Consider the following 24,906-nt stretch of genomic DNA (forward strand, 5'->3'; position numbering starts at 1 on the left):
CTGGTTGGGATTGTTGGTTACAGATTCTGATACTGTCAATCCAGCCGTGAAATCCTCAATTACCCCTAAAAGAAAAATACATGGACAATAAGAGTAAATAATTTCGAGGAAGAAAAATAAGAAAAAAAAAGGGGGGATGTTAATTAAATAGCAATTTAATACTATTCTGTACTCAATACACAACTTATTCTGTTTTCCTTACCATCCGTTTACTTTGTGTTCTACTAACTTTACTGTTTTCGTATGGAGTAGTGCATGCACCAAACAGTTTTTTTTTTTTTGTTTTTTTCTCGCACATTTTTTTTTTTTTAATATGACGCCGAGCATAGATGTATCCATGTCATACACCAAGAAACTATAAATACAAAAACAAAGACATCTTTTGATTACCAAAAAAAAAAAAGAACAAAAGGTAAAAAATTTTCTTTCATTTTGTATTTATTGTTATTTGACCTTTAGGATCATCTTTATTTGAGTGGAACTTCTTGTGTATACACCCTTCACATTCCTTTATTATATGTATTATGTCATCACTACAACAGCCCATTCCACCGAACTCAACGCTAGCAACGACAGCTAGTTCGAATCAAAGTGGTTCCAATGATTTTGTCAAGAAATTATTCCTTATGTTACAAGAAGATAGTTATAAAGAAGTTGTTAGATGGACAGCGAGTGGTGATAGTTTTGTTGTTATCAATACAAATGAGTTCACGAAAGATATACTACCACGTCATTTTAAGCATTCTAATTTTGCAAGTTTTGTTCGTCAATTAAACAAATATGATTTCCATAAGGTAAAGATCCCTAACGAGGCAAAGGCAACTTATCCGTATGGGGAAGATGCATGGGAGTTTAAACACCCGGATTTTAGAATCAATGATATAGAGGCTTTAGAAAATATTAAGCGAAAGGGTCCCACAGGGAAGAAGACTGCTGCTGGTTCCACTACTCCCAGTGCCAAAGCAGAATCAAGTAATAATGGCGCCCAAGCTGCTTGCAATCATAACTATACGCAACTTTCAGCATCAAATAATTATTTAAAGGAACAAGTGGAAAATCTCAAGAAGGAAAACAATAGTTTACATCAAGAAGTTAATTTATTGGATAGAAAATACAAGACGGTAGTGGAAAATATCGTGGCAGTGAATACATTCAACGAAAGATACCACAGATCTATCAGCATTTTAATAAACACTTTGCTACAATCGGGGATAAAATTGCCTCCATTAGATTTCCCACCACCAGCACAATTAGGTCCTGATTCTGGTTTACCTACTGGTTTGAGTTCAATGTCAGATACAACATTGCCAAGTATTTCTCAACATCTTCAGTCCCCATTGCAACATCATACGCAGTTAATGAATAGATCCATAAGACCAATAACAAGTCCAGTAGGAAGTGTCAAACCACTGCCACTAGTACAACATGCTGTGGTTCATCCACCACCACCTCATCAATCAGGGCCACAACCAACAACAGGTGTTTCAGCAGCAGCACCACCACCACCACCACCGGGTCCAATACCACTTCAGTCTCTGGTTACAACTCCAGGAGGTTCTGTTAATGTACCTGTTGCAGTGCCGGTATCTGGTCCTCAAACCTTGGGTCCTCTTCCTCCTCCACCTCCTCCGCAACCACAAACACAACCACAACCACAGACGGTTGCACCACCAACAACTCAGCCACAACCACAACCTCCTCAATCAAGTCAGGGTGCACCAGTTGTTACACCTCTACTGCAACAACATGCAGGTAGTGCGTCAAACGTTCCTACTATTTCACCTAAATCTCCTGCTATTTCAATGAGCACATCCGCTTCCCCAAACACATCCGCACAGATCAACACCACCACAGTTCCAAATCCAAAATTCCATGTATTATTAGTTGAAGATGATAATGTTTGCATTCAATTGTGTCGTAAATTTCTAGTCAAATATGGATGTCTGGTCACAGTAGTTACAGATGGATTAAATGCTATTTCCACGGTTGAGCACACAAAGTATGACTTGGTTTTAATGGATATTGTCATGCCTAATTTAGATGGTGCCACTGCAACTAGTGTTATCCGTTCATTTGATACAAAGACCCCAATTATAGCCATGACTGGGAATATCGGTGATAATGATTTAGTAACATACTTGCAAAATGGTATGTCTGATATCTTGGCTAAACCATTTACAAAAGATGATTTGTATGCAATCTTGGCTAAACATTTATTAGAACCTAAAGAACTTAAACAAGAAGATCAAGAACAACAACCGGGTATCAAAAAGCCACGGTTGACTTAAGTTATATAATGATATGCTAGATCGGTAAACGATGTACCCCAAGGTGCTTGTTTACTATTATGTAGATAACGATGTATTTGTACTTTATCAAAATAAACCGACTCGATGTTGTAATCTATAACTGGTTCTTTAAATTTTTTCCTCCTTGATACAGTAGTAAACCCATCGCTTGGTTTTTTAACTGTGCTGTTATCTTCTAGAAGATGAACAAGTATGGAAAGGGAAGGATACATGTCAGCTAGTTTTTTTTTAGTCAATCTATCTGTATGAGTAACCACATCATTTGCAAGAAAATACTTTGGTTTATTAATGTTCAAAATATGTTCAGTCAACTCTAAAGATGCATGGGGAAGAAAATATAGTGTTTTCTCACTATCACTGGTAAATTCTTCTTCGATTGTGAATCCATCTAATAGTTCTTTGTCTTTGTCATTGAAAATTGGATCATAAACAGACACTTTTGCATCAAACAAATCTTGTAATTCTAACAATAATGCCAATTGATATTTTGCATTTTTACTTTCAGAAGGTGATCCTAATGCTAAACATCGAATGGTAGTGATCTCGCAATCTAACGATTTCTTTATATCTTCATAAAGATCAGACTGCCTAATAGTATCTCTATACTCCATATTTGTTTTTAGTCCAGGTCGTGTCAATTGGTCTATTGCAATAAAGAGACAGAAAAAAAAATTTTTTTTTCTTTTCTTTCTGCCTTTCACAGTAATTTAGTTTTCTGTTTTTTTTTTTCTTCTTACTGAATTGTCTCCAAATTTGACTTCATCTGGTTTGTGTGGGTGTGTGTCCCACAAATTAAGAGATGAGAAAAAATGAAAAGAAGAAGAAGAAGAAAAAAATTATCCAATTACCTTGAACAGCCTTTTCTTGGTTAGCCAGTATCCACGTTGTCGTCCTTAAACATGCGTAAATGTAAAATCTTTGTTGGTTCTTCACATCCTGAACTTGGCCAATTAGTTTGTGATAGATTAGGTGTTGAACCAGCACCATGTACTTTGAAAAAGTTTTCCAATGGGGAAACCTCAGTTCAAATTGGTGTTTCCGTTAGAGATGAAGATGTGTATATCATTCAAAGTGGTTCTCCTCACATTAATGATCATATTATGGAATTATTGATTTTGATTTCTGCATGTCGTGGTGGTTCAGCCAACAAGATTACTGCTGTTATCCCCCAATTTCCTTATTCCAAACAATCCAAGATGAAGAAACATAGAGGTGCTATTACTGCTAGAATGTTGGCCAACTTGTTGGTTATGGCAGGTGCTGACCATATCGTTTCTATGGATTTACATGCTTCCCAAATGCAAGGTTTCTTTAGCAAACCAGTTGATAACTTATTTGGTGCCCCAACTTTGGCCCGTTGGATTCGTCATCATATCCCAGATTGGGAAAACGCTGTTGTTGTTTCTAAGAACCCTGGTGGTACTAAACGTGTGACTGCTTTGGCCGATTCCTTGAAGATCAACTTTGCTATGATTCACACCGATAGAAGAAGAACTCAAGATGAATATGCCAAGAAGAAAGAATTGAAGCACGCTCAACTTATTGAAGAAGGTCAAGATAATATTGTTTCTGAGTTGCAAACTGCTAGAGTTATCAAAGGTCACGTTGTTGATGATGACTATCAACCAAACGGTGCTGCTACAAGTGAACACGCCAAAGAAGAAACCCGTTTGGATAGCGATGTCTTGGGTGGAACATATGATGCCACCAATTCTGATGATGAAGATGAGCCAACTGCTTTAAGTGAAGAGAAGTTGATCACATTAGTTGGTGACGTCAAGGGGAAGGTTGCTATTATTTTGGACGATATGATTGACAAGCCAAACTCATTTATTGCTGCTGCTGAACATTTGAGATTAAACTGTGGGGCCAAAGCAGTTTATGTTGTTGGTACCCATGGTGTGTTCAATGATCACTGTTTGCAAGATTTGACTGACTCTAAATGTATTGACAAGATTGTTGTCACCAACACTTACCCAATTCCAAAAGAACAAATTGAAAACCACAAGGATAAATTGGTTGTGATAGATGTGTCACCTATTTTTGCTGAATGTATAAGAAGAGATCATTTTGGTGAAAGTATCCTGGTTCTTTTTGATAGTTTATCCAGTTTGGAATAGAGATTACAGTTATGTAGGGAAATGTTGTAAATTGTTTCAGTATAAGTAGATAATCAAACAAACAAACAAAAATAGAAACTTTTTGAAATACTGATAACTATAAAAGCTGTCAGTAAACATTAACCCCGGTTATTAGACAAGCTGGTTGTATCTCCTGTTTTTGATGTTTGTTCGCACGCACTTTAAGCCAGCTTGATTTACTTCCGGAAGTAAATCTCAATTTTCTACGTCAGTCTCCCTCCCCCCCCCCTCAGCTGACACAAACAAGAATCAAACAATACAAACGTTCAGGCCGAAAATTTTCTTTTTTTTTTTTCTTCTTCTTGTTGTTCCGATTAACCAACCAATCAAAACAGTTTAAAAACCATTTTTTATACGACAGAAAATGATTGAAAAAAAAAAAATATCTTTTGCCAGAGTTGGTTGACCATCTTGTCACCGTGTAATAAATGATATGGTAATTTCGACTCTATAATAATCTCAAGGTGTTCCCGGAAAATATAGATTGTTGTTATCAGAGATGAAGAATTTTTTTGTGCATGGATAATTATTAGTAACCGGCAACTGATTATCTAATCTCTCTTTAATTTTTATTATTTTTTTTTTTTTATAACCGCAAATTCCATTCACCAAAAGATTAGGACAAGAAATGTCGCTCAGTTTGAGGTGAAATTGAATTGAATATTATCTGGCGGGGAGAGAGGGAGCAATACAAGGGACTGGATTTCAACATAGTGAAGAAAAAGAAAAGCTCATAAATAATATTGTATACATCATCCACGGGTTAATTAATTGATCACGAAGAGTTTTTAAAAATCACCTTCTCATTGGATAGAGGTGGGTCTCTTAGTATAGCGATTATTCAGTTTCGGTTAGTTAGCAATACACATTCCATTCTTTATGTAGGGTAAAAAGAAAGAGAGAGAGAGAGAGAGAGAGAGAGAGAGAGAGAGAGAGAGAGAGGTTCAAATTGAGGCATTTTTTTTTAAAAAAAAATTATTATTGAGCACACAAACCAATGTGTAATATTTTGTTTCTTCCCATCTTGTCCACATTGTGCATGAAATGCAATTGCTCCTTTGTTTTCATTTTCCACTAATTAATTCACGCACTGTTAAAAATTTTCGCACGGAAGTGAGCCATACTGAGAACCAATGCAAGAAGAAAAAGAAAAACGAACCCAATTAAAAAAAAAAAAAAATCCAATTAACTTCTTCCTCTTCTTCCTCTTTTTCTTGTTTTCTTTCCAACCGTTAATAAGTTCATCTACAATTCAATTAGATTTTTGAAGAAAACTAGATATTAATTTGAACCAAAAGTAAATAACAAAATGAAATTCTCAACTGTTGCTGCTGTCTTAGCCATTTCTTCATTCGCTGCCGCCGGTAAAGGTCCAAAAGATGACTCTACTCCAACCACCGTCACCACCTACGTTACCCAAACCACTCATCGTTACGGTAGATTCAACAAGACTTCTAGAGAAAAGGAAGCTAAAGAAACCGGTACCCACCGTTACGGTAGATTCAACAAAACCAAGAAAGTCCACACCTCAACTGTTTTAGTCAGCCATGAATCCGAAATCCCAACCCAAAACAAAGCTGTTGTCTACAACAAAGACACCAACTCTTCTTCCAACAGCACCAGCTCCACTGCTAACGGTGCCATGACTGTTGGTACCAGCTTGGGTTTCGCCGGTGCCATTGCCGTCGGTGTTGCTTTGGTTTTGTAAGTTTAATTACCAATTGTCTATCCGTTTTTATTATTATTTTCTTCTTGTTTTATTCCATTCATCATAATTTTTTTTTATCTTATTCATTACCCTTAGATACATTTATCCATACGATTAGTAATTCTATACAAAAAAAAAATCGTTTTAATATAAGTACTTTTTTTTGTTTACTTTAAAAGCATAGATGGTTTGTTTTAAGGATTATAATGTAATGTTAGTGGAGTGAGGTACCACTAACATCACACCTTTGTTTGATCGATATCTCTCTGATAATACAACTACAGGTATCTTATATCTCTTGAGTTAAGCACAATTCCTGGGGTAGTATTGTGTGCTACAAGGGACACACAAGGGTCAAGTTTCAGTCTTTCTGTTATACAACGAAAAGAAAAAAAAAGTCCATGGTCGTGCAAAACGCCTTCATTGCAAGATTTGTTTTGATTTTTTTCTTCTTCTTCTTCTTTGCTTAGAGAGTTGATTTTGTTTATTTGTTTTTTGTTTTTTTTTTCTGCATTTCTTTTATTTCAATTGTTTAGATCCCAGTAAAGATTGATACTACTACAAGATATATGATAATGAAAAGGAAGAGACCAACAATTCCCGACAGTGAAGACGAAAGTAGCTTTGTAAATAACAGTGACTATGATGCTCAAGAGCAAGATCAAGAGCAAGATCAATCAAACACTGAAGATTTTACCGACAGTCGATCCAAAGCAAGTACTTCTGATCATGGACTCTCCGAAGAAGACGAGGAAGAACATATGGAAGATAAAGATACAAGTGGTATTGTTGGTGAGACTGTGTCTCAGCCAGACACTACAAAGGAGCATGAAGAAGAGGAATCAAGCATCAACCATGAAACCACCAGACGCGATTCGATACTAAACCAAGATAACAAAAGTGAAGAAATCCCAAGTGATGAAAAGAAATCCAATATTTCATTGTCTTCAACACAGCAAACTACCGCGTCGCAGGATCACAAACCACATACTCCTACAAATGAACCGCGATTGGTCATTCGCCAGTTAGCACTTACAAATTTCAAATCATACGCAGGTACACAGATAATTGGGCCATTTCATCCCTCATTTTCATCTGTAGTGGGTCCCAATGGTAGTGGTAAGTCGAATGTTATTGACTCCATGTTGTTTGTTTTTGGGTTCAGAGCATCGAAAATGAGGCAAGGAAAATTATCAGAGTTGATTCATAATTCAGGTGGTAAAGAAGTCAATTTTTGTCAAGTAGATATTCATTTCCAAATGGTCATTGATGATCCTGTTATTCCTCAAAAAGCTGAGGTTGTTCCTGACTCTGAATTGATAATTTCTAGAAAAGCATTCAGGAATAATCAATCACTGTATTATATTAATGGGAAAACAAGTAACTACACCGAAGTTACAAATTTATTGAAAGGCAAAGGTATAGATTTAGATCATAAGAGATTTCTTATATTACAAGGTGAAGTTGAGTCAATTGCACAAATGAAATCCAAAGGAGAAGGTGATAATGGCGATGGTTTACTTGAATATCTTGAAGATATCATTGGTACAACAAAGTATAAGAAATTGATTGAGGAAAGTGCGGTCCAAATTGATGAATTGAATGACATTTGTTTGGAAAAGGCCAACAGATTTGACTTGGTTGAAAAAGATAAGGATCAATTGGAAGAAAAGAAAACTGAAGCACTTCGGTTTTTGGAATTGGAAAAGAAATTAATCAATTTCAAAAGCATACAATTTCAAGTCAATATTTCTGAATGTCAAAAGAAAATTTCCATCAAACAAAGTGAATCAGATGAGTTGAATAAACAATTGGAAGAAAACAGGGAATCCAATAAAGAAATCCTTGAAGGAATAGAGGCCGAGTTGAGTGCACAAAAAGAAATTGAAAAAGTCGTTAAAAAATTGAGTTCTAAAATCGATGCCCTTGGAAAGGAACGTAAGGAAACCAATAAGAAAAATGTGTCTTTGGAAGAAAAATCAAAAGATCTTTCCAACAAATTGAAGAAAATTCAAAAGAATTTAGAATCACTGAAGCATACAGTCACAAGTTCCAAACAGAAACTTTCAAATTATGCAGATGCTTCAGAGAAGTTCAAAGCAGATATCGACAAATTAAGTACTCAATTAGAAGTTGAAGAATCCAAATTGGATGAGATTCGTCTGGGGTTGGTAGAAAAAACTGCTGAATTTACTAAAGAAATCCAACAGTTACAAGAGAAACTCGAACCCTGGAATACAGAATTAAAGGAGAAAGAAAATGCCATAAAACTTGCGCAGTCCGTAATTGATCTTTTACATGGACAAATGAATAGTGTGACCAAACAATTGGAAGAACGTAAAGAGAGGTTAGCTCAAATCAAAAAATCTGGTAAAGACAAGGAAGCAGAGTTTCGTGAAACCAAAAGCAAATTGGAACAAATCAACGAGCAAATCTCCTTGGGTAATGAACAGTGTTCAGCTGCTAAAGAGGAATTGGAAAAATTCAGATCGAAATTGATCAGCCAACGTCAAAGAACCCAAGACTCGACCTCTATTTTCCAGAATAGTCAAAATAAGAACAAAATTTTGTCAGCATTGCTTAGAATGGCAAATTCCGGTAGAATTGATGGGTTCTATGGGAGGTTAGGAGACCTAGGAACTATTGATGAAAAATATGATGTGGCTATATCCACCGCTGCTCCAGGTTTGGATTCCATGGTGGTGGAAACTGTTGAAACCGCTCAAGCATGTATTGAATACTTGAGAAAAAATCAGTTAGGTTATGCAAATTTCATTTGTCTAAACAAGTTGAGAAATTTTGATTTGGCTCCTATCCATACTCCAGGGGACCCAAGTCATGTCAAAAGATTATTTGACTTGATCCGTCCTTCAAACCCAAAATTTGCACCAGCATTTTACAGTAAAGTTTATGATACATTAGTTGCTCCAAATTTAACAGAAGCTAAAAAAGTAGCTTATGGTGCTAGAAGATGGAAAGTTGTAACATTGGATGGAAATGTTATTGATATTTCCGGTACCATGTCTGGTGGTGGTAACTATGTTTCCAAGGGAGCAATGAGGTTAACAAATGCAGCAAATGCCAACAACGCTGTAATGAGTGCTGAAGAATTAGATGAAATGAAAAAGAAATTACAATTAATGGAACTGGAATTTGATCGATTGAATTCTGATTATAATGAAAAGGTGAACATGTTGGATAAATTGAAAAAACTCAAACCTGAAACTGAATTTACTATTTCCAAGTTACAATTAGATATTGAAGCTTTGGTCTCTGAGAAAAAAGAAGTGACAAACATATGTAAGAATTTGATTGCTGAACAAGAGAAATTACAGCAAGATAGTTCTTTAGAAGAACAATTATCCGCAAAGCAAAAGGAATTAGAAGACCTCAAAACCAAACGGTCAGAAATAAAATCAGAAATGAGTGGTTATGAACTGCAAATTTCAGCCTTAGAACAAAAAATCATGGATGCCGGTGGTGTTGAATTAAAAGTCCAAAGTTCAAAAGTGGATTCACTTAAACAGCAAATTGCTATTATTCATGAGAGAACCTCGGGTGATCGAATGGCAGTGAAAAAATTAGAAAATGAAATTAAAAGACATTCCAAACAGATTGAATCATTAACAGAAGAACAGAAAGATGCAGAAGCTACCTTGGAAACAGTTAAAGATTCTCAAAATGTTGTTTCTCAAAAGCTTGAAGAAGTTATAAACAAGATCAAAGAAATTGAAAGGGTTAAAAATGATAAAGCCGATGAATTGGAAAAACTCAAATCTGAATTGGAAGAAAAACAAGAGAAACTCAATACCTTCAAGCTGGTTGAAATTGAACTCACTAATAAGTTGGAAAAATGCACAGCTGCTCTCAAGAAATATCAATACATTGTTAAAGAAAACGAACAGGAACTTGAGGCATTGGTTGTTCGAGATGTCACGCCATACATATCTTGGCTAGAAGAGGAAGAACAGAAAAAGTACAATGGTGCTTTGATTGAAAGATTGTCAGAAGAAGAAATTGCCGATACTGATTTAGAAGTCATAAATAATGAAATTGAAGAATTGGAAAACTATATGTCCAATGTCAAAGTAGACATAGAGATACTAAAAGAATATGGGATCAAAATTGTCGAATATACTAATAGAAAGAATGACTTGAACCAAGCTGTTGAAGAACGTGACAACAAAAAGAACTATTGTGATGATTTGAAACGCAAGAGACTAGACGAGTTTATGGTCGGATTCAACACAATCTCCATGACTGTAAAATCCATGTATGGTATGATAACTATGGGAGGTAATGCGGAATTAGAATTGGTTGATAGTTTAGATCCATTTTCTGAAGGTATTCTTTTCAGTGTTATGCCTCCTAGGAAATCATGGAAAAGTATTTCCAATTTATCTGGTGGTGAAAAGACATTGAGTTCTTTGGCGCTAGTGTTTGCATTACATAAATATAAACCGACACCACTATATGTTATGGATGAAATTGATGCTGCTTTGGATTTCAGAAACGTTTCGATTATTGCAAATTATATCAAAGAACGTACAAAGAATGCTCAGTTTGTGGTTATCTCATTGAGAAATAATATGTTTGAACTTTCACAACAATTAGTTGGTATTTACAAAGTCGACAACAAGAGTAGTAGTGTTCCATTAGCCAACATTGATATTCGCGAATATGTAAAAGTAAATAACACGTAAAGTAAAAAGAATGTACAAAATGTATATATTTATAATATGAATTAGATCTCCAACTTTTCGATGTTTATTCTCCATTGTGGTTCAATGTCGGTTGCAAAACCTTTTTCACCTTTTCTTTTCAATACAAAATGTTCATCCAAATAATCTATTAAATCCACCATGTTGAGTTTTTCATTGATTCCTTTTAGGTATTTTTTAGGAATGGTATCTTCTAATAAGTGTGCCACGTGATATTGGGCAAGTTTATACGGAAGTCCATACGCGGTTGCCAAATGCATAAACATTTCAACAGCACTCCACGGAGTTTTATCCAACCCAGTGAATAAGGCAGGATTGGCTAAGATACCACGAGCAGACATAACACCATCAACTCCAGTAAATTCAGCAATTCTATTACAGTCATCTAATGTAAAACAATCACCATTCGCTATCACAGGGATAGTTTTAACATTATCTCTAATAATCTTTATGGCTTCTAAATTAACTGGAACAGTTGATCGGGTACTTTTTGTTCTTCCATGTACAGTAATCATATCTGTACCTGCGGCAACTACTTTTTTGGCAAATTCAACGGTTTGATTAATATCACTATGAATTCTAATCTTTGTATCAATGCAAATGGATTCTCCGTATTTTGCTTTGGCAGCTTTAATCAAATCGGCAACCAAATCGGGTTCAGACATTAAAGCAGCACCAATACCTTCACGTACTTGTTCTTTAATAGGGCATCCACAGTTAATTCCAATTGCATCTACAAATGGGTGAATCATATCCACAAATTTCATGAAATCTTCAACATTATTAACACCAACCTGTACAATAACAGATTTATCGATATCATTGGTGGTAAAATCAGTATATCTTGCGGTTTCATTACGTACAAACTCTCGTGCCAAAATCATAGGTGTATAAACAATATCAACATTATAAAATCTGCAAAGTTCACGGAAAGGAAGTTTGGAGTAACGAACCATCGGCCCAGCAATATGTGCAGGTCGGCCTTGTTCTTGACATTTCTTGATTATTTCAGTAGGTCTATATTCAGGATTTCGTAGTTGCTGAGATGGCATCTTGGTGGTTAATCACGACAGATAAATGATAATACAATGCAAAAGAAATTTTTTTTATCTAAAGTTTTTATATTTCTCTTTTTTTTTTTGGTGTGCGCATATTTGAGATGATCTCGCTTTGAAGTTAAGCCAAAAGCAGTCCATATGGTTGCAAATTACTTACAAGTTGAAGACTACTCATAGGATCATTCTGGTAAGAGAGTTCTAATAATTTTTTTCCACGTTACATGTATTGTGGTCTGGTTTAAACTATGTCTGGTTGGTTTTCCTTCCCGACAATGTGCTACCTTGGGTCCAATAAAAACACCCCAGTTTATATTCCGCGTCTTGGATGCCACGAGTATAAAGAAGGAAAATTTTTCTTTCTTTTCCCTCTTACTTTTTCTCACACTTATTACAACTTCCCACACAACCAAGACATGTCTTCTAAACTACTTTTCAATTCTCTTGGGTTGGGTACTGTTGGTACTGCATTGTTTTTTTGGGGTAAATCATCAGCAACTCCTCAAGAACCAGTTTCAAACTCAAATTTACCAGTTCAATACAGTAAACCATCCAATGGTGTATTTGATCCATCCATTGTTAATCCACAAGGTTTCTTCAAATTTGGATTCCCGGGTCCAATTCATGATTTAGGTAATAGAAGTGAATTTGTCAGTTGTTATGATAGAGCTACTAGAAATCCAACCTGGGTTGTTGAACACATAACCAAAGAATCTATTGCTAAAGAAAATCAAAATGGTGATAGAAAGAGATCAGTTTTCAAGGAAGATGAAGCTATTCCAGTTAAATTTAGAAACAAATTGCGTGATTATTTCCGTAGTGGTTATGATCGTGGTCATCAAGCACCTGCTGCTGATGCCAAATTCAACCAATTGGCTATGGATGAAACTTTCTTTTTAACTAATATGTGTCCACAAGTTGGGGATGGATTTAACCGTGATTATTGGAGTCATTTTGAAGATTTTGCAAGAAGATTAACAAACAAGTATGATGATGTTAGAATCATGACCGGTCCTTTGTACTTGCCTAAAAAGGGAGAAGATGGGAAATACAGAGTTACCTACGAAGTTATTGGATCACCTCCAAATATTGCTGTCCCAACCCATTTCTTTAAATTAATTGTTGGTGAAACCAAAGGATCGGATAAAATCAGCTGTGCTGCCTTTGTTATGCCAAATGATGTTATAGATAACAATACACCATTAACTAGTTTCCAAATACCTATTGATGCTTTAGAAAGATCCAGTGGTTTAGATTTGTTGCATAAAGTTCCTTACTATAATAAAAATGATTTGTGTAAAGAAGTCAAATGTGAAATTATCGTTAGAGAATTCCCAAAACAAGTAAATAATGTATTAGCTTTACCAGGTAAATAGATTTAGAAGAAAAAAAAAAACTGTCTTATTTATTATTCATTTGTTTATTGTTAATGTATATAACTAGATTTCTATTTCATCTAACTGTGCTTTTTCTTCTTTTTCTTATCTTTCTTGTCTTCTTTGTCTTTCTTGGATTTGTCCTTCTTGCTTTTCTTCTTTTCTACTGGTTCCTCTTCCTTTTCTTCTTCTTCTTCTTGGACCTTTTCTTCTTCATCGTCATCTTCTTCTTCTTCTTCTTCTTCTTCTTCTTCTTCATATTTTGGTTGTTCTTCGGCGTCTTCTTCCTCTTTTACTTCTTCGGTGTTGTCTTCGCTCTCATCAAACTTGATTTTCTTATTAGGACGATCAGTTTCTTCATCAGCACTTCTCTTATTTTCTGATTGTTGTTCACTGATAACAGGAGGTAATCCTCTTAAACTTCTTTGAATTCTTTTTAATTGTGATAAAACAGCTGGACTTTCACTGTTTCCAGCAAGACCAGTAGTGTTAAAATCAGTGGTTGCTTTTCCAGAAATATTTAGTTCACTAGCATCAATAAATTCAGACAATGCTCTTTCAGCTTCAGATGCACCCAAATTGTTAATCTTGAGGAGTCTAATTGAAGTTGGGGTGTTTATAGCAGAAGGAATCACTCTTCTTGATCTGTATGTAGACATGTTTTCTATTAATGATCCGTATCTATCAAAACTATTAAACAGAAGTAATGGGAAAATAAATTTCTTAAGAGATGAGTGAAAAATAAATCTCGTTTGATGTCTACACGACTATAATGATTTTTTTTTTTCCGCTTTTGATTTTTTTTTATTTTTTACTTTTTCTCACCAACCAATACAAAAAATTTTCATTCATACCCGATTGTAAGATATCTACAAAGTGGTATCATCAATCTACACCAACAAGAAATGTTTTCATCAATATTAAGACAATCTACAAGAGGTCTCATAAATACATCCATAGCGTCGACTAGACCTACTGCTTTTTCAAGTCCACTTGCAAACTCATTAATATCAGTTTCTCCATTGCAATCAGTTGTTGGGCTCATGCAACAAAGATTCAAATCCAGAGGTAACACATATCAACCATCCACTAGAAAGAGAAAGAGAAAGTTTGGTTTTTTGGCTAGACTTAGAACTGTTGGTGGTAGAAAAGTTATTGAAAGAAGAAAAGCAAAGGGAAGATGGTACTTGAGTCATTAAGTATCATAATATCATTAATTCTTGTAAATATTAAAAAGAAACAAAATATACAACTATTTATATTAATATATCTTGTAAATTTTATGCTTTACCCAACATTTTGGAGTATTCTGATTCAATCTCATGTATAAGCTTTTGTAAACTAACAATAGCAAATTGATGTGTCACGTGCGGCAACTTATTTCTATGTAAACCAAACCATTCCAATGGCGGTGTAGCATTTCCCAATTCCTTCAATTGTGGTGCTTCGATAATTGGTGGCGCTAAAGCAACATATCTGTATTTAGAAGATTTCTCCACTTTTTCAATTGTTTCCTTGATGGCATCATCAATTTCTTGTGTGGTGTCTTCAGCATTCAATTGCTGCTCTAAAATACTTTTAGATAACATCTCTCTACCTTCATCAAATGGTTGCATTTTTCTTCTGTACTCCATTCTTGACTCTAATGCTTTACTGTGGATGGAGTACATCTCTCTGATAAAATTAACGGATCCCAAATTCCATCTGATATCAACAGTACCATTGAATGTTGATTGGAACATGTACTCTATCAAGTTCGAATTGTATTTCTGGAATGTTCTCATAGATATTCTGAAAGATGGGAAGACAAATATAGTACCACCGCTGGCCTTACGTGCCTGATCCGTAAGTTCAGTCACTGGCGCATCAACAATAAAGGATTCCTGAAGCGGTGTTATTGATGATAAGGATACCTTCAAATCGTTGAACTTCAAATCCAATTCATTCGATATACCACTTGAATATTCGTTTTGTTGAAATTTGACACGTGACTCATCTAAATTAATTACCAAAACCTTGTTGTCACTAATAGCTGACGGATAAACATGAATCAATACATTTCCGGCAGAAACATGGATTCTTGTCTCCAATTTCTTAACTGTTTCTAAAATAGCATTTTCTGAGAACGTCTTCTTTTTGATTGTTTTGCCCACAGAAGTACCCTTTGAAGAATCACGAAGAGTTTCTCTGTAGGATCGCTTGTTATCTTGAACCATTCTGGAAATTGTATTGTGGATATCCACAAAATTGGATGCTGTCAATGATGTTATATAAATCTCAGCTGTCTTGAATTTGGTTGTCACAAACAAGTGATCCTTGGCAATAGCAATTTCACTTTTCTTGTTATAAATATCCATCGAAAATTCTTCAAAATTACCAATAGCAATAACATGGTCATCAAATGACATCTTCAACTGGAATTTTTCTAACCCTCCAGAAACCAAAATCAATGGAACATCCAAAGTGACACCCAGGTCAAGTCTCCAACTAATAGCTGTATGTAAATTAATATTCTTAATACTGACATGTCCACCGAGTCTACCCACAGACGACAACGCAATTTCATCGATACCTGTTTTCAAATCTTGTGACCATTCCATAGACTTTTTGGATACTGCCCAGAAATTTCCTATAACCAACTTGAAATTACCCAACGATTGACCAAAATCGACACGAATACCTATATTGGAAACAACAAATGTAACAACCCAAGGGAATGCATACGTGTCGGAAACTTCTTTGAATCGAGATGAAATATTCTTGTTCTGTGCCAATGCCAATTGGTTCAAGGACTCATGCAGTGGAGATTCTTTAATTTGTTTGCTACTATCCACTTCAGATTGACTGTTCACAAAGCTTGAATAAACTTCACTATACTCCTTAGGAAACCAGATGTCTTTGAATAAATCCACATCTTGATATTGCTTCATATTGATATACGCATCGGCATCGCTAATGGATCCGGATGAAAATAAGGTAACCACTTTTTCAAATTCAACAGTGCTTGTGAACAATATACCAGTAATTGCCGCAGAAGCACTAATGTCTCGCGAATAAATATGTTGTAATAAAACTGAGACTGAATCTACCAATAATGAAACACTAATCGCTGGTATCTGTGACTGTGTCGTGTTAACTTGAATAAATATACCATCAAGACCAACCACAGCAGCAACTTTAGCTGTAGGCTCACAGCTAAGGGAAAGACCTTGTTTCTCGATTCTTACACCAAAATGAATATTTGTGTCGTCCAAAAGATTTCTAATAAAATCATTATTCTTAGTCTGTTCTTCTACAATAACAATCTCAGTGCTTGATTTCTTCGACTTGCGCATTAATCCCTTCATTCCCGACACAAGATCGACAATTACTGGTACGCATTGTGGGTACAACGTATTGTCTGATGAAGTTGCCAAAATCTCACCCATCAACGAATTTTTCTTCTTGTGTTTCTTATTGTTTGTAAATTTGAACGCCATCTTAACAGCAGGAGAATGCAAGAAAAGGGAAGGTGTGTCTTCGGACTCATCATCTGGGAGGCGGTAGATCAACACGTTTGAACCAGCATAAGTGGATATATATTCAATGGAATCAAAGCTATTCTTGAACAAAGGTGTGCTTTCTCCCGGCTTGGTGGGTTCTTTATCAAGTTCTTGGTATATTGGACTTGCACGTCTTTCCAAGTATGATTGTACTTTTGAAGCCAGTTTCACTAACTTGTCAAAAATCACAACAGAAGTAGACAAAAACTTAACATCAAGTTCATCACCATGCATGGACATTCGCAAATGCTTCCCATTTGGACCATGATCTATCAAATAAATAAATTGCAAATTTGGCAAATATGCTCTATTCAAGTTGGATTTTTCGGACAGCGTACTATAGAAATTTGAAGTACGATTACCATTGGCGACTGATAGGTACGCCTCCATCAACGTAAATTTACCCAAGTTAGGTTCCGTAGTGGCAAAGAATCTTTCCGCGCCCATGATAATTCCTGGGTACTCCTTTGATTTATCGGTGAACAACCAACCTAAACAAAAGTTATATGCCAAACATTGGAAAGTTGCGATTCTTGTAAATATCAAATCCGATATCTTTGATGAAGATTCAAGGTCATCCTTCTTTTCTTGTGGTGGTGGAGGTGATGTGCTTGACACTGTCGCGGATGTTGTTGTCTTTGAAATTACTTTTCCAATTTCATCGGCTATCTTCAATAGCTTAAAGAGCATTGGTTCTGACAAACATATTCTGCAGTATTGTGACTCGAATTGTAATGTTTGAAGTTCTCCTAGCATCTCAGCACTTAATAATCTGACAGCAAAATTAACATCAATTAAGTTTGATAAACCAATAGGTATACTCTTTTCAAGAATTGAAAGACGTGCAGCCGGTATGGAAAGCTCGCCAAAAAGTGGAACAACTGTAGTGATGAGCTCGTTAGATTTGGTCCTGATTTCAGAAACATTGTTAACAACCGCTGTAGTAGATTCAATTTCAAAACTAACTTTGGCCTTATTGATGAATGTTGAAATACCAACGTAATCGTTTGAAAAATTGAGCTTGAACACAATGTCTTTTCCCTTTTGTTTATCTTGCTTGACCTCTTCCACACGCGGCTCTTTGTTTTCTAGTAAACTCTTGAACTCTTCAATCTTCTTCTCCAATCTTGGTAAATTCACACTGACTAAATCTACCGTTGCAACTAGGCTTGGGCAGAATGCTTTTGCGTAACCCAAACATGAGTCAAGTGATAACAATATCAACTCATCCCAAGTTTCAATTTCTATGTTGTTGACAAAATCTGATGTCTCCACTTCTAAAACATTATGATGAGCGACGTCGACATTACATTTACCTTTCAAATGTTTTGTGTCTACCTTATAACCTTCGCCAACTTTAGTAACTCCAAAAGAACATCCAATTGATGTCCCTCCAATAAAAAAAGGATCTAATACTGCCACGCTCCAATTAAACTCTTGGACTACAATTTTAACATAAATAGATCCCAGGTAATTAAACGACCGTTTTTTACTGACCTCGTGGTGTTCAGGCTCGGTGATATTGAAAATATTCTTGATATAAGGTACATCCTGGGCCAAAATTGTTTCCAACACAAATGGGAATTGTGAATCTTTATCCAATAAGTGTACCCCAATCTTTTGAAATTCAAAATCAACCTTGTAAAAGTCTTGTTCAAATGCTCTAGTTTTGGCGATTACCCAACTGGTTCCCGTCATTGATTGGGAATAAATATGATTAGATGATCCCCAGACGTTAAGTTCTAAGTTTTCTAAAAGTAAACAATTGGAAACTCTTCTCATTTCTTCCCTAAAAGTAGATATCGAAGTTAAATTATTAGCCTGCACGTCTACCACAACTGAAGGAAGCAATATCTGTTGTCGTACTGATTCAATGTTTACAGCAATACCAATATTGATGCTGTGGTATGCTTTAGATACCAGGTTCTTCTTTTGTTTATCGGCACTGTGCTTTTTATTGAAGGTTTCCAAAAGTTTGATTTTATCAAACAGTAAAGTTGAAAGACTACTGTCATATTCACCAAGTCCAATAATAACATCCAAGTTTTTGATCCCATAAGACTCTTCATCTTTTGATCTTGAAGTTACCGTAGTGGAAAACCTTTGTAAAGAAAGATAGTCCGTAGTAGACTCAGAAACTAGTTTAATAACAATTTGCCCAAGAATAAATTGCAATTGTAACTTTTCAATATCTTTATCAACGACTTTCTTGGAGAAAATTCTATTAAACATTGCTTTTCTTTCTTGTTGGTTTGCTTCCCAGGTCCTCCATTGGGAAAAAACTTCCCAAACTTCATCTAACGCGTCATCTGGTAAATGATATTTCTTACTTTTAAGTAAAGCATCTGCTTCACGTCTCCAATCTGGACTAATATTGTTAATTATATGTCTCAATCGAGCCATCACTTTCCAACTATCAAAAAATCGAATGTGCTCCTTTTTTGCTCGAAGAATATACGCTGGTCTGGTTAAGACATCTGGGTCATGATCAATGTAGTAATCAACAGAAGCTAATGTTAAAGCATGCACTAAACAAGCGCTGGCATTGATCTTTCTTGTAATAACATCACGCCCTGCATTGATATCCTCAATTGTATCAGCCATATTACGAATGTAACCAGATAGCCATTCCATTTGTTGGTCATCAAAGCTAATATTCACAGACTCGATGTTTGCGGATCCAGTCAATGTATCTTGTTTCTGTTCCATCCAGTACTCAATCTCCTGAATATTAAAAAGAGCAGCAGCATTGAATTCAAAAGGTTGAGATGCTGACACGATTAAATCTTTAATATGCAATGCTAATGATAACTCTTCTTCATTTGAGATTGCACCATTAACAACACTCTTGTTAACATTTTCGGATAGTGCCACTGATAAATCAAAAATTTGAAGAGTAATTGTGTTTTGTTTTTTAACCATCTGCATGAGCTCTCTTGAGTCAGCAACATCGAAATCTCCAAACTTAACCTTAATTTCATGGTTCACAACTCTGAAATTTTTAACTGATTTTGTTGATTTGATTAAGCCCTTCAATAGATTCACAGTACGAACATTAATTTCATCCATAATGGTATTTATAGAGTAATCCTCCATGGACTGTAATAACCCAGAAATAACCTCTACTGCTTTTGGAGAGCAAAATGCTTCAACATCACCTAATTCAAAAATGAGATTATCATATTCAGTATCAGATTCAACGGGATACGATGGAGTAAAATCTTCTTCATTATAGTCATTTGTGGGTGGCATTTTACCGGTGAACACATAATCTGAATCACTCGAAATACTATCGGCATCAAAATCAAACTTCAAGTTCTTGGAATTACGGAAAGTTTCTTCTGTCAATGGCATGGCAGCATGTGGTAATGAAGCCGGTGTCAAAAAGCAACCTTTCGATTCATAATAAAAATCATCTCGGTATTCATCCAAAAGAATAAATGGAGTTCTGTGAAATGGTGCGTCACTATTTCGAACGTGCTCTTGTGCTTTTCTCCTTCTTTCCAACATGTCCACTTTTTGACATATATTTGTAAACACCAAGGACGTATTCATATATGCAGTAAGCCTTTCTCCTTTGAAAACTTTCATGGTAATAGTTGGAATAGAAACTGCAAGTCTACTTGAGTATCTTCTATTTGTCATATCATTGAGCGACAACAAAAAGTCTCCCATGTGAATCTCGACACATGATTGAGCATCTGGTCGTAATTGAAAAGTGAAGTTAGGACACTGAAATGAGAAATTTGCAGCGTCAAACGCTGGTGGAAATGCCACACCAAGAGCATTTTCGACATCCAGGAACCCAACTCCAAAATTGGCAATACCATTTACTACTGCTTTCACAAACATGGGATGGCTATCTATTAACCAATCCCCACAGCTGAAATCCCATTTACAATAAAAGGTAAGTTCATCAGGAGGAGCACCAAACATTCTATGTGAATGAACACTGAACCCATCGACACACATATCTGCTTTTGTATTGAAATATAGTTTAACATACTCGTTGACACTAAGTAACGGGTCCTCTCGACTATAATAGTTCTCAACAAATACTGCAGATATTGGACTGAAATCGACTTGCATATCCATATAGTAATTGAAAAACCTCATGTCCACATCCAACATGTCGAAATTCAACCCAATATGCGACTGACAACTGTATGTGTGATAAGGCAATAACACCAAACCGCTTCGAACTTGAAATGTAATTATCACATCCATATCGTTTTCAGTTTTAATCATCTTCCAATAATTTGGTTCCTTTATGGATTGTTCTTCTTGACTCTGTGCATCTGAGTTTATTTCACTTGTGTACTCTTCAAAAGTTTTAAAATGAATGTGATCACCAAAGTAGTTATCCTTCAAAGTAAACAAATACCGTATAACAAAGCCATAAAATTTTAAAGAAACTTCATCCCCAATACATCTTATTTCAACATGATCAGAAGTATTCACCTCTACTCCACCAAAGAATGTGTACTCACCATCAACAATAAAATAATTACTTCTACCCACAACATTAGATTCTTTCAAGAACGCATTAACTGTGTGCCACGGTGGAGTATCAAGTATAAGATCAAAATGCGGAGTGTTAATATTAAACTTAATGGTGGATGATTTTGAAAATACACCATTCATTGGCAAGTTTAAATCGCAAACCAACTCTTCACCTTGGAAAGATAGATACTTGTTATTATCAAAATCCAAAGGATTATCGACAATATTAGCATCATTCACATTGAGAAAAATCTTGTAATTGAGAAATTTCCAGTTGATATTGTAAACAAATGGTCGAAAGTATTCATATGGCTGGGGATCACCCAGACCAAAATCAGTGAACAAATCTGAAAACAACATTGTATGCTCCCTCAAGAAAAACAATCTAGGATTTAAACTCACTTGATTAAAATCCCAAGTGCATTTCCCATTCCATGCTAACGGAAATCCAATATTACCATTGAGTTCATGTGAATCAGCAATAAATAAAACATCATGGTTTACAGAAGACCTGATCTCAGGTTCATTCAAGACAACTTTCATGATATTTGGGAATCCATTTTCATCGGCAATGTACGACGAAAACATTCCAATGTTTGACCCTTCCCCTGCTTTAATTTCCAACCAACCAAATGGTCTTGAGCTCTTTGAATGGTCAACAGAATTGGTACTTTTAAGAAGCTCTTTATCTTTACTTGGTTCTCTAGTTGGAACTCTGATGATTACTTCATCTTTAACAATCATTGTGACACGAAACCCAGAAAAATCACGTTTTGTTCCGGGACTTAAAAATCCTCGGGTAGGTTCTGAGTCTCTTGCAATGGGTGGGAAAAGCATGTTTTGTATAGGCACACGCTGTCTATCTGTCCATGGACCATAATGAATTGTACCCATAGATATTTCAATCTCGACACCATGCTCTGGAGGTAATAGTGTTCTTGGGCTGACTTCTTGAGGCTGCATCCCTGGTGAATCATAGTAATAAATAATTCTTGTACTAACGGAATCTAAAATAAGACTGTATTTAGCATATTGATCATCTGAACTTAGCAATACAAACATATCTGAATCATCTTGTGCATCACCAACATATCGTCTCAACCCTCTCCAATGGATATCATTTTCTTTTTCAGTTTCTTCTGGGCGTTCTTTTCGTAGTAGTCGGTAGTATAATCTGTGTAAATTTTTGGCTGCTCTTTGAAATTGAAACCAGCTTCTGTATTTCCTCATATGTGTAATTTGATTGACATCTTCTGTTGTCTTGATGTTGTCTTCTTTGTGGGCCTCTACCCCATATCTATATTTTTCATAGTTTATGTTCGGTCTCATCCAAAGTTGAAAATTGTCAAGAGCAAGGTCGTAAAGTAAACGATACGGATCGGCTGAATTTGGTGATTTCGCCACATCTACTGTCCCATTAGCTGCTTTATATGAAGCCACCAAAATTGAAGGAGTAGTGGAATTACCTATAACTACAGCCCCACGTTTTATCCTTATACCAATGGGTAATATTTGTAGTAAAAGCACTAATGATGTACTTCCCTTATCTTGAGGTATATCCTTGTTCATACTCTCATCCAAAGAAGATGTTGAATTAGGAGATGCTTTCTTGTTTCTAAACCTTAGATGGCCATTTTTTATGTCATATGAAAATGAACTAGATTCTTGATCTGTTTTCTCATCGCCACTTGAGGCATCATTGCCCTTTTCCAAAATATCTATAATGTTATCATATGCAAAAGTTCTATTATACATGAATACCTCTAGTCCATCTATTGATAGTAGAAACCTGGTTGGCAGTTTTAAATTTTGCTTCTGGGAAAGCTCGGGAGCTTCGTAGTCGGTTTCATAGAAATAATTTGATAATCGATTCATTTTGAATAGCCAATATCTCCAAGTAAATGTTAGATTTAGTATTGACACTGTGGAATCCGCAGTCACTATAGTGAGATTCTTAACAAATAGACGGCCACCAAGAGGTGAAACCTTGAGCGATTCTATATTGATATTGACCTTGTATTGACGCCATATGAATATTTTGAATAATGCTGAAAATAAGAACCCTAGCAACCGATGAAAATAGAATACAAAACCAAGGCCCAATAATAATGCTAAAACCCAATCGACTAAATAGATCCAAAATGAAACCTTGATGGTAGACGTTGATGTCACAGTGATAAACTGTGATTCAAAAGCCATATTCTGTAGATTTGTCGATTGGTTATAATGCTGACTCAGGGATTTGTGGCTATTACGGTCTGTTCTATGAACTAATTTTTTTTTTCCTTCCCTTCCTTTCCCGTATTCTCAGTGTAAGAACAATTTTTTGTACATGATTACACGATTGCTGGTCGTGGTGGATGGGACAGCGCGTATGCCCAAACTTGGTTCGAATGACGCGGTTTTACTTGTTTTTTTTTTTTTTTTTTTTCGTTTGTCTTTGTTTTTGTTTTCTAGTGAAACCTCCCCTTTCAATGAAACCCAAAAGAAAAAAAAAAAAAATTTGTTTGCACTTTACTCTTTCTTCTTCTACTTTTCTTTCGATAAAAACCCAAATACAATATAGAAGATGTCAAACCGTATATTAAATCATATTCAAGATAAAGAGAATGAGATTAAATCTTCGGGAATTAAAAGAAAAGCATTAATGAATGATGAAAATGCTCGAGTTCTTTCGACAAAGGATTCTATCAATAAACCACAACAATCACAATTACAATCACAACAACAACAAAGGGGATTTGCTAGTAGAAGAATTCCACTCGGGGGAAAGAACCATAATTCAAATTCTTTAACATTGAACAGATCACAATCATCATTAAATTCGAAAATTCCAGTACAACCATTTAATAACACTAGACCACCATCATTAACTAAATCCAATTCAAGTTTGGGTTTTACTGCACCACTGCAACAACTTAAAGAACAACAGCAACAACAACCAACTATTCATCAAGAAGAACAGCCTCCAGCAAAGAAAATATTATTAGATTCCTTAAAGGATGAAATTGAATTGGGTCAAAATTCAAGCATGCCAGGTTCTTTTTCTGATTCATTGAACAAAAATATTAGTCCTGAATTATCACCAATTGGAAATTTGGAGAGTACTATCACATCTAACACTGCCAAATTACATGTGTCCTATGTTACAAATGATGATGTTAATCGAAATCATGTGGACCCTATGAAACGTAAGTCTAGACTTCAGAATATAGAAAACTTGGTGGAATCACATTGGCAGGATCCAATTGAAACGATACCAAAAAAGTCTGTCGATAACAAATATGATCTGGATCCATTGAGTGAGTCTGAGTTACAGTTTTTTTCTACACCAAATGATAGTTTTGAATTAAATGGAAATGATAAAGTGTTTGAACAAGCAGAAAAGTCATTTGAATTGGACTTTGGTGGTGAAGAAGAAGAAGAAGATACTAATACAGCTAATATTGCTATCATCCATGATGCTGATGAAGAAATTGGCTTGACTAATGAGGATTTAAATAATTTATTAGGATAAATATCTATGTACAAAATAAGAATGTGTTGCGCTA

At 35.4% G+C, this 24,906-nt stretch overlaps 11 protein-coding genes across 11 annotated transcripts; 7 read left to right on the forward strand and 4 right to left on the reverse strand. All coding sequences in view use genetic code 12, as the record gives it.

Annotated features, from left to right (window-relative positions):
• Nucleotides 1–524: 524 nt before the first annotated feature.
• On the forward strand, nucleotides 525–2,288 carry SKN7 (kinase-regulated stress-responsive transcription factor; the record flags this gene model as incomplete). The annotated part of the gene is made up of 1 exon (XM_002550902.1): nucleotides 525–2,288. One exon carries the CDS (start codon nucleotides 525–527, stop codon nucleotides 2,286–2,288), a length of 1,764 nt encoding a protein of 587 aa, XP_002550948.1.
• CTRG_05247 (uncharacterized protein) lies at nucleotides 2,285–2,920 on the reverse strand (the record flags this gene model as incomplete). The annotated part of the gene is made up of 1 exon (XM_002550903.1): nucleotides 2,285–2,920. The coding sequence occupies one exon, from the start codon at nucleotides 2,918–2,920 to the stop codon at nucleotides 2,285–2,287; it is 636 nt and encodes a 211-aa protein (XP_002550949.1).
• Nucleotides 2,921–3,208: 288 nt separating this feature from the next.
• Nucleotides 3,209–4,429, forward strand: CTRG_05248 (ribose phosphate diphosphokinase subunit; the record flags this gene model as incomplete). Its single annotated transcript, XM_002550904.1, has 1 exon — nucleotides 3,209–4,429. One exon carries the CDS (start codon nucleotides 3,209–3,211, stop codon nucleotides 4,427–4,429), a length of 1,221 nt encoding a protein of 406 aa, XP_002550950.1.
• Nucleotides 4,430–5,759: 1,330 nt separating this feature from the next.
• Nucleotides 5,760–6,158, forward strand: PGA14 (Pga14p; the record flags this gene model as incomplete). Its single annotated transcript, XM_002550905.1, has 1 exon — nucleotides 5,760–6,158. One exon carries the CDS (start codon nucleotides 5,760–5,762, stop codon nucleotides 6,156–6,158), a length of 399 nt encoding a protein of 132 aa, XP_002550951.1.
• A 569-nt stretch (nucleotides 6,159–6,727) lies between these two features.
• SMC4 (condensin subunit) lies at nucleotides 6,728–10,861 on the forward strand (the record flags this gene model as incomplete). Its single annotated transcript, XM_002550906.1, has 1 exon — nucleotides 6,728–10,861. One exon carries the CDS (start codon nucleotides 6,728–6,730, stop codon nucleotides 10,859–10,861), a length of 4,134 nt encoding a protein of 1,377 aa, XP_002550952.1.
• A 41-nt stretch (nucleotides 10,862–10,902) lies between these two features.
• On the reverse strand, nucleotides 10,903–11,931 carry DUS4 (tRNA dihydrouridine synthase; the record flags this gene model as incomplete). The annotated part of the gene is made up of 1 exon (XM_002550907.1): nucleotides 10,903–11,931. One exon carries the CDS (start codon nucleotides 11,929–11,931, stop codon nucleotides 10,903–10,905), a length of 1,029 nt encoding a protein of 342 aa, XP_002550953.1.
• Nucleotides 11,932–12,182: 251 nt separating this feature from the next.
• On the forward strand, nucleotides 12,183–13,310 carry CTRG_05252 (ribonuclease; the record flags this gene model as incomplete). The annotated part of the gene is made up of 1 exon (XM_002550908.1): nucleotides 12,183–13,310. One exon carries the CDS (start codon nucleotides 12,183–12,185, stop codon nucleotides 13,308–13,310), a length of 1,128 nt encoding a protein of 375 aa, XP_002550954.1.
• An 80-nt stretch (nucleotides 13,311–13,390) lies between these two features.
• On the reverse strand, nucleotides 13,391–13,969 carry CTRG_05253 (uncharacterized protein; the record flags this gene model as incomplete). Its single annotated transcript, XM_002550909.1, has 1 exon — nucleotides 13,391–13,969. One exon carries the CDS (start codon nucleotides 13,967–13,969, stop codon nucleotides 13,391–13,393), a length of 579 nt encoding a protein of 192 aa, XP_002550955.1.
• Nucleotides 13,970–14,215: 246 nt separating this feature from the next.
• On the forward strand, nucleotides 14,216–14,509 carry CTRG_05254 (mitochondrial 54S ribosomal protein bL34m; the record flags this gene model as incomplete). The annotated part of the gene is made up of 1 exon (XM_002550910.1): nucleotides 14,216–14,509. One exon carries the CDS (start codon nucleotides 14,216–14,218, stop codon nucleotides 14,507–14,509), a length of 294 nt encoding a protein of 97 aa, XP_002550956.1.
• Nucleotides 14,510–14,590: 81 nt separating this feature from the next.
• CTRG_05255 (uncharacterized protein) lies at nucleotides 14,591–23,554 on the reverse strand (the record flags this gene model as incomplete). The annotated part of the gene is made up of 1 exon (XM_002550911.1): nucleotides 14,591–23,554. One exon carries the CDS (start codon nucleotides 23,552–23,554, stop codon nucleotides 14,591–14,593), a length of 8,964 nt encoding a protein of 2,987 aa, XP_002550957.1.
• Nucleotides 23,555–23,924: 370 nt separating this feature from the next.
• On the forward strand, nucleotides 23,925–24,872 carry CTRG_05256 (uncharacterized protein; the record flags this gene model as incomplete). Its single annotated transcript, XM_002550912.1, has 1 exon — nucleotides 23,925–24,872. One exon carries the CDS (start codon nucleotides 23,925–23,927, stop codon nucleotides 24,870–24,872), a length of 948 nt encoding a protein of 315 aa, XP_002550958.1.
• Between the last annotated feature and the right edge of the window lie 34 nt (nucleotides 24,873–24,906).

Source organism: Candida tropicalis (assembly GCF_000006335.3).
Source record: "Candida tropicalis MYA-3404 genomic scaffold supercont3.8, whole genome shotgun sequence".
In the NCBI taxonomy this organism is placed as follows: Eukaryota; Fungi; Ascomycota; class Pichiomycetes; order Serinales; family Debaryomycetaceae; genus Candida; species Candida tropicalis.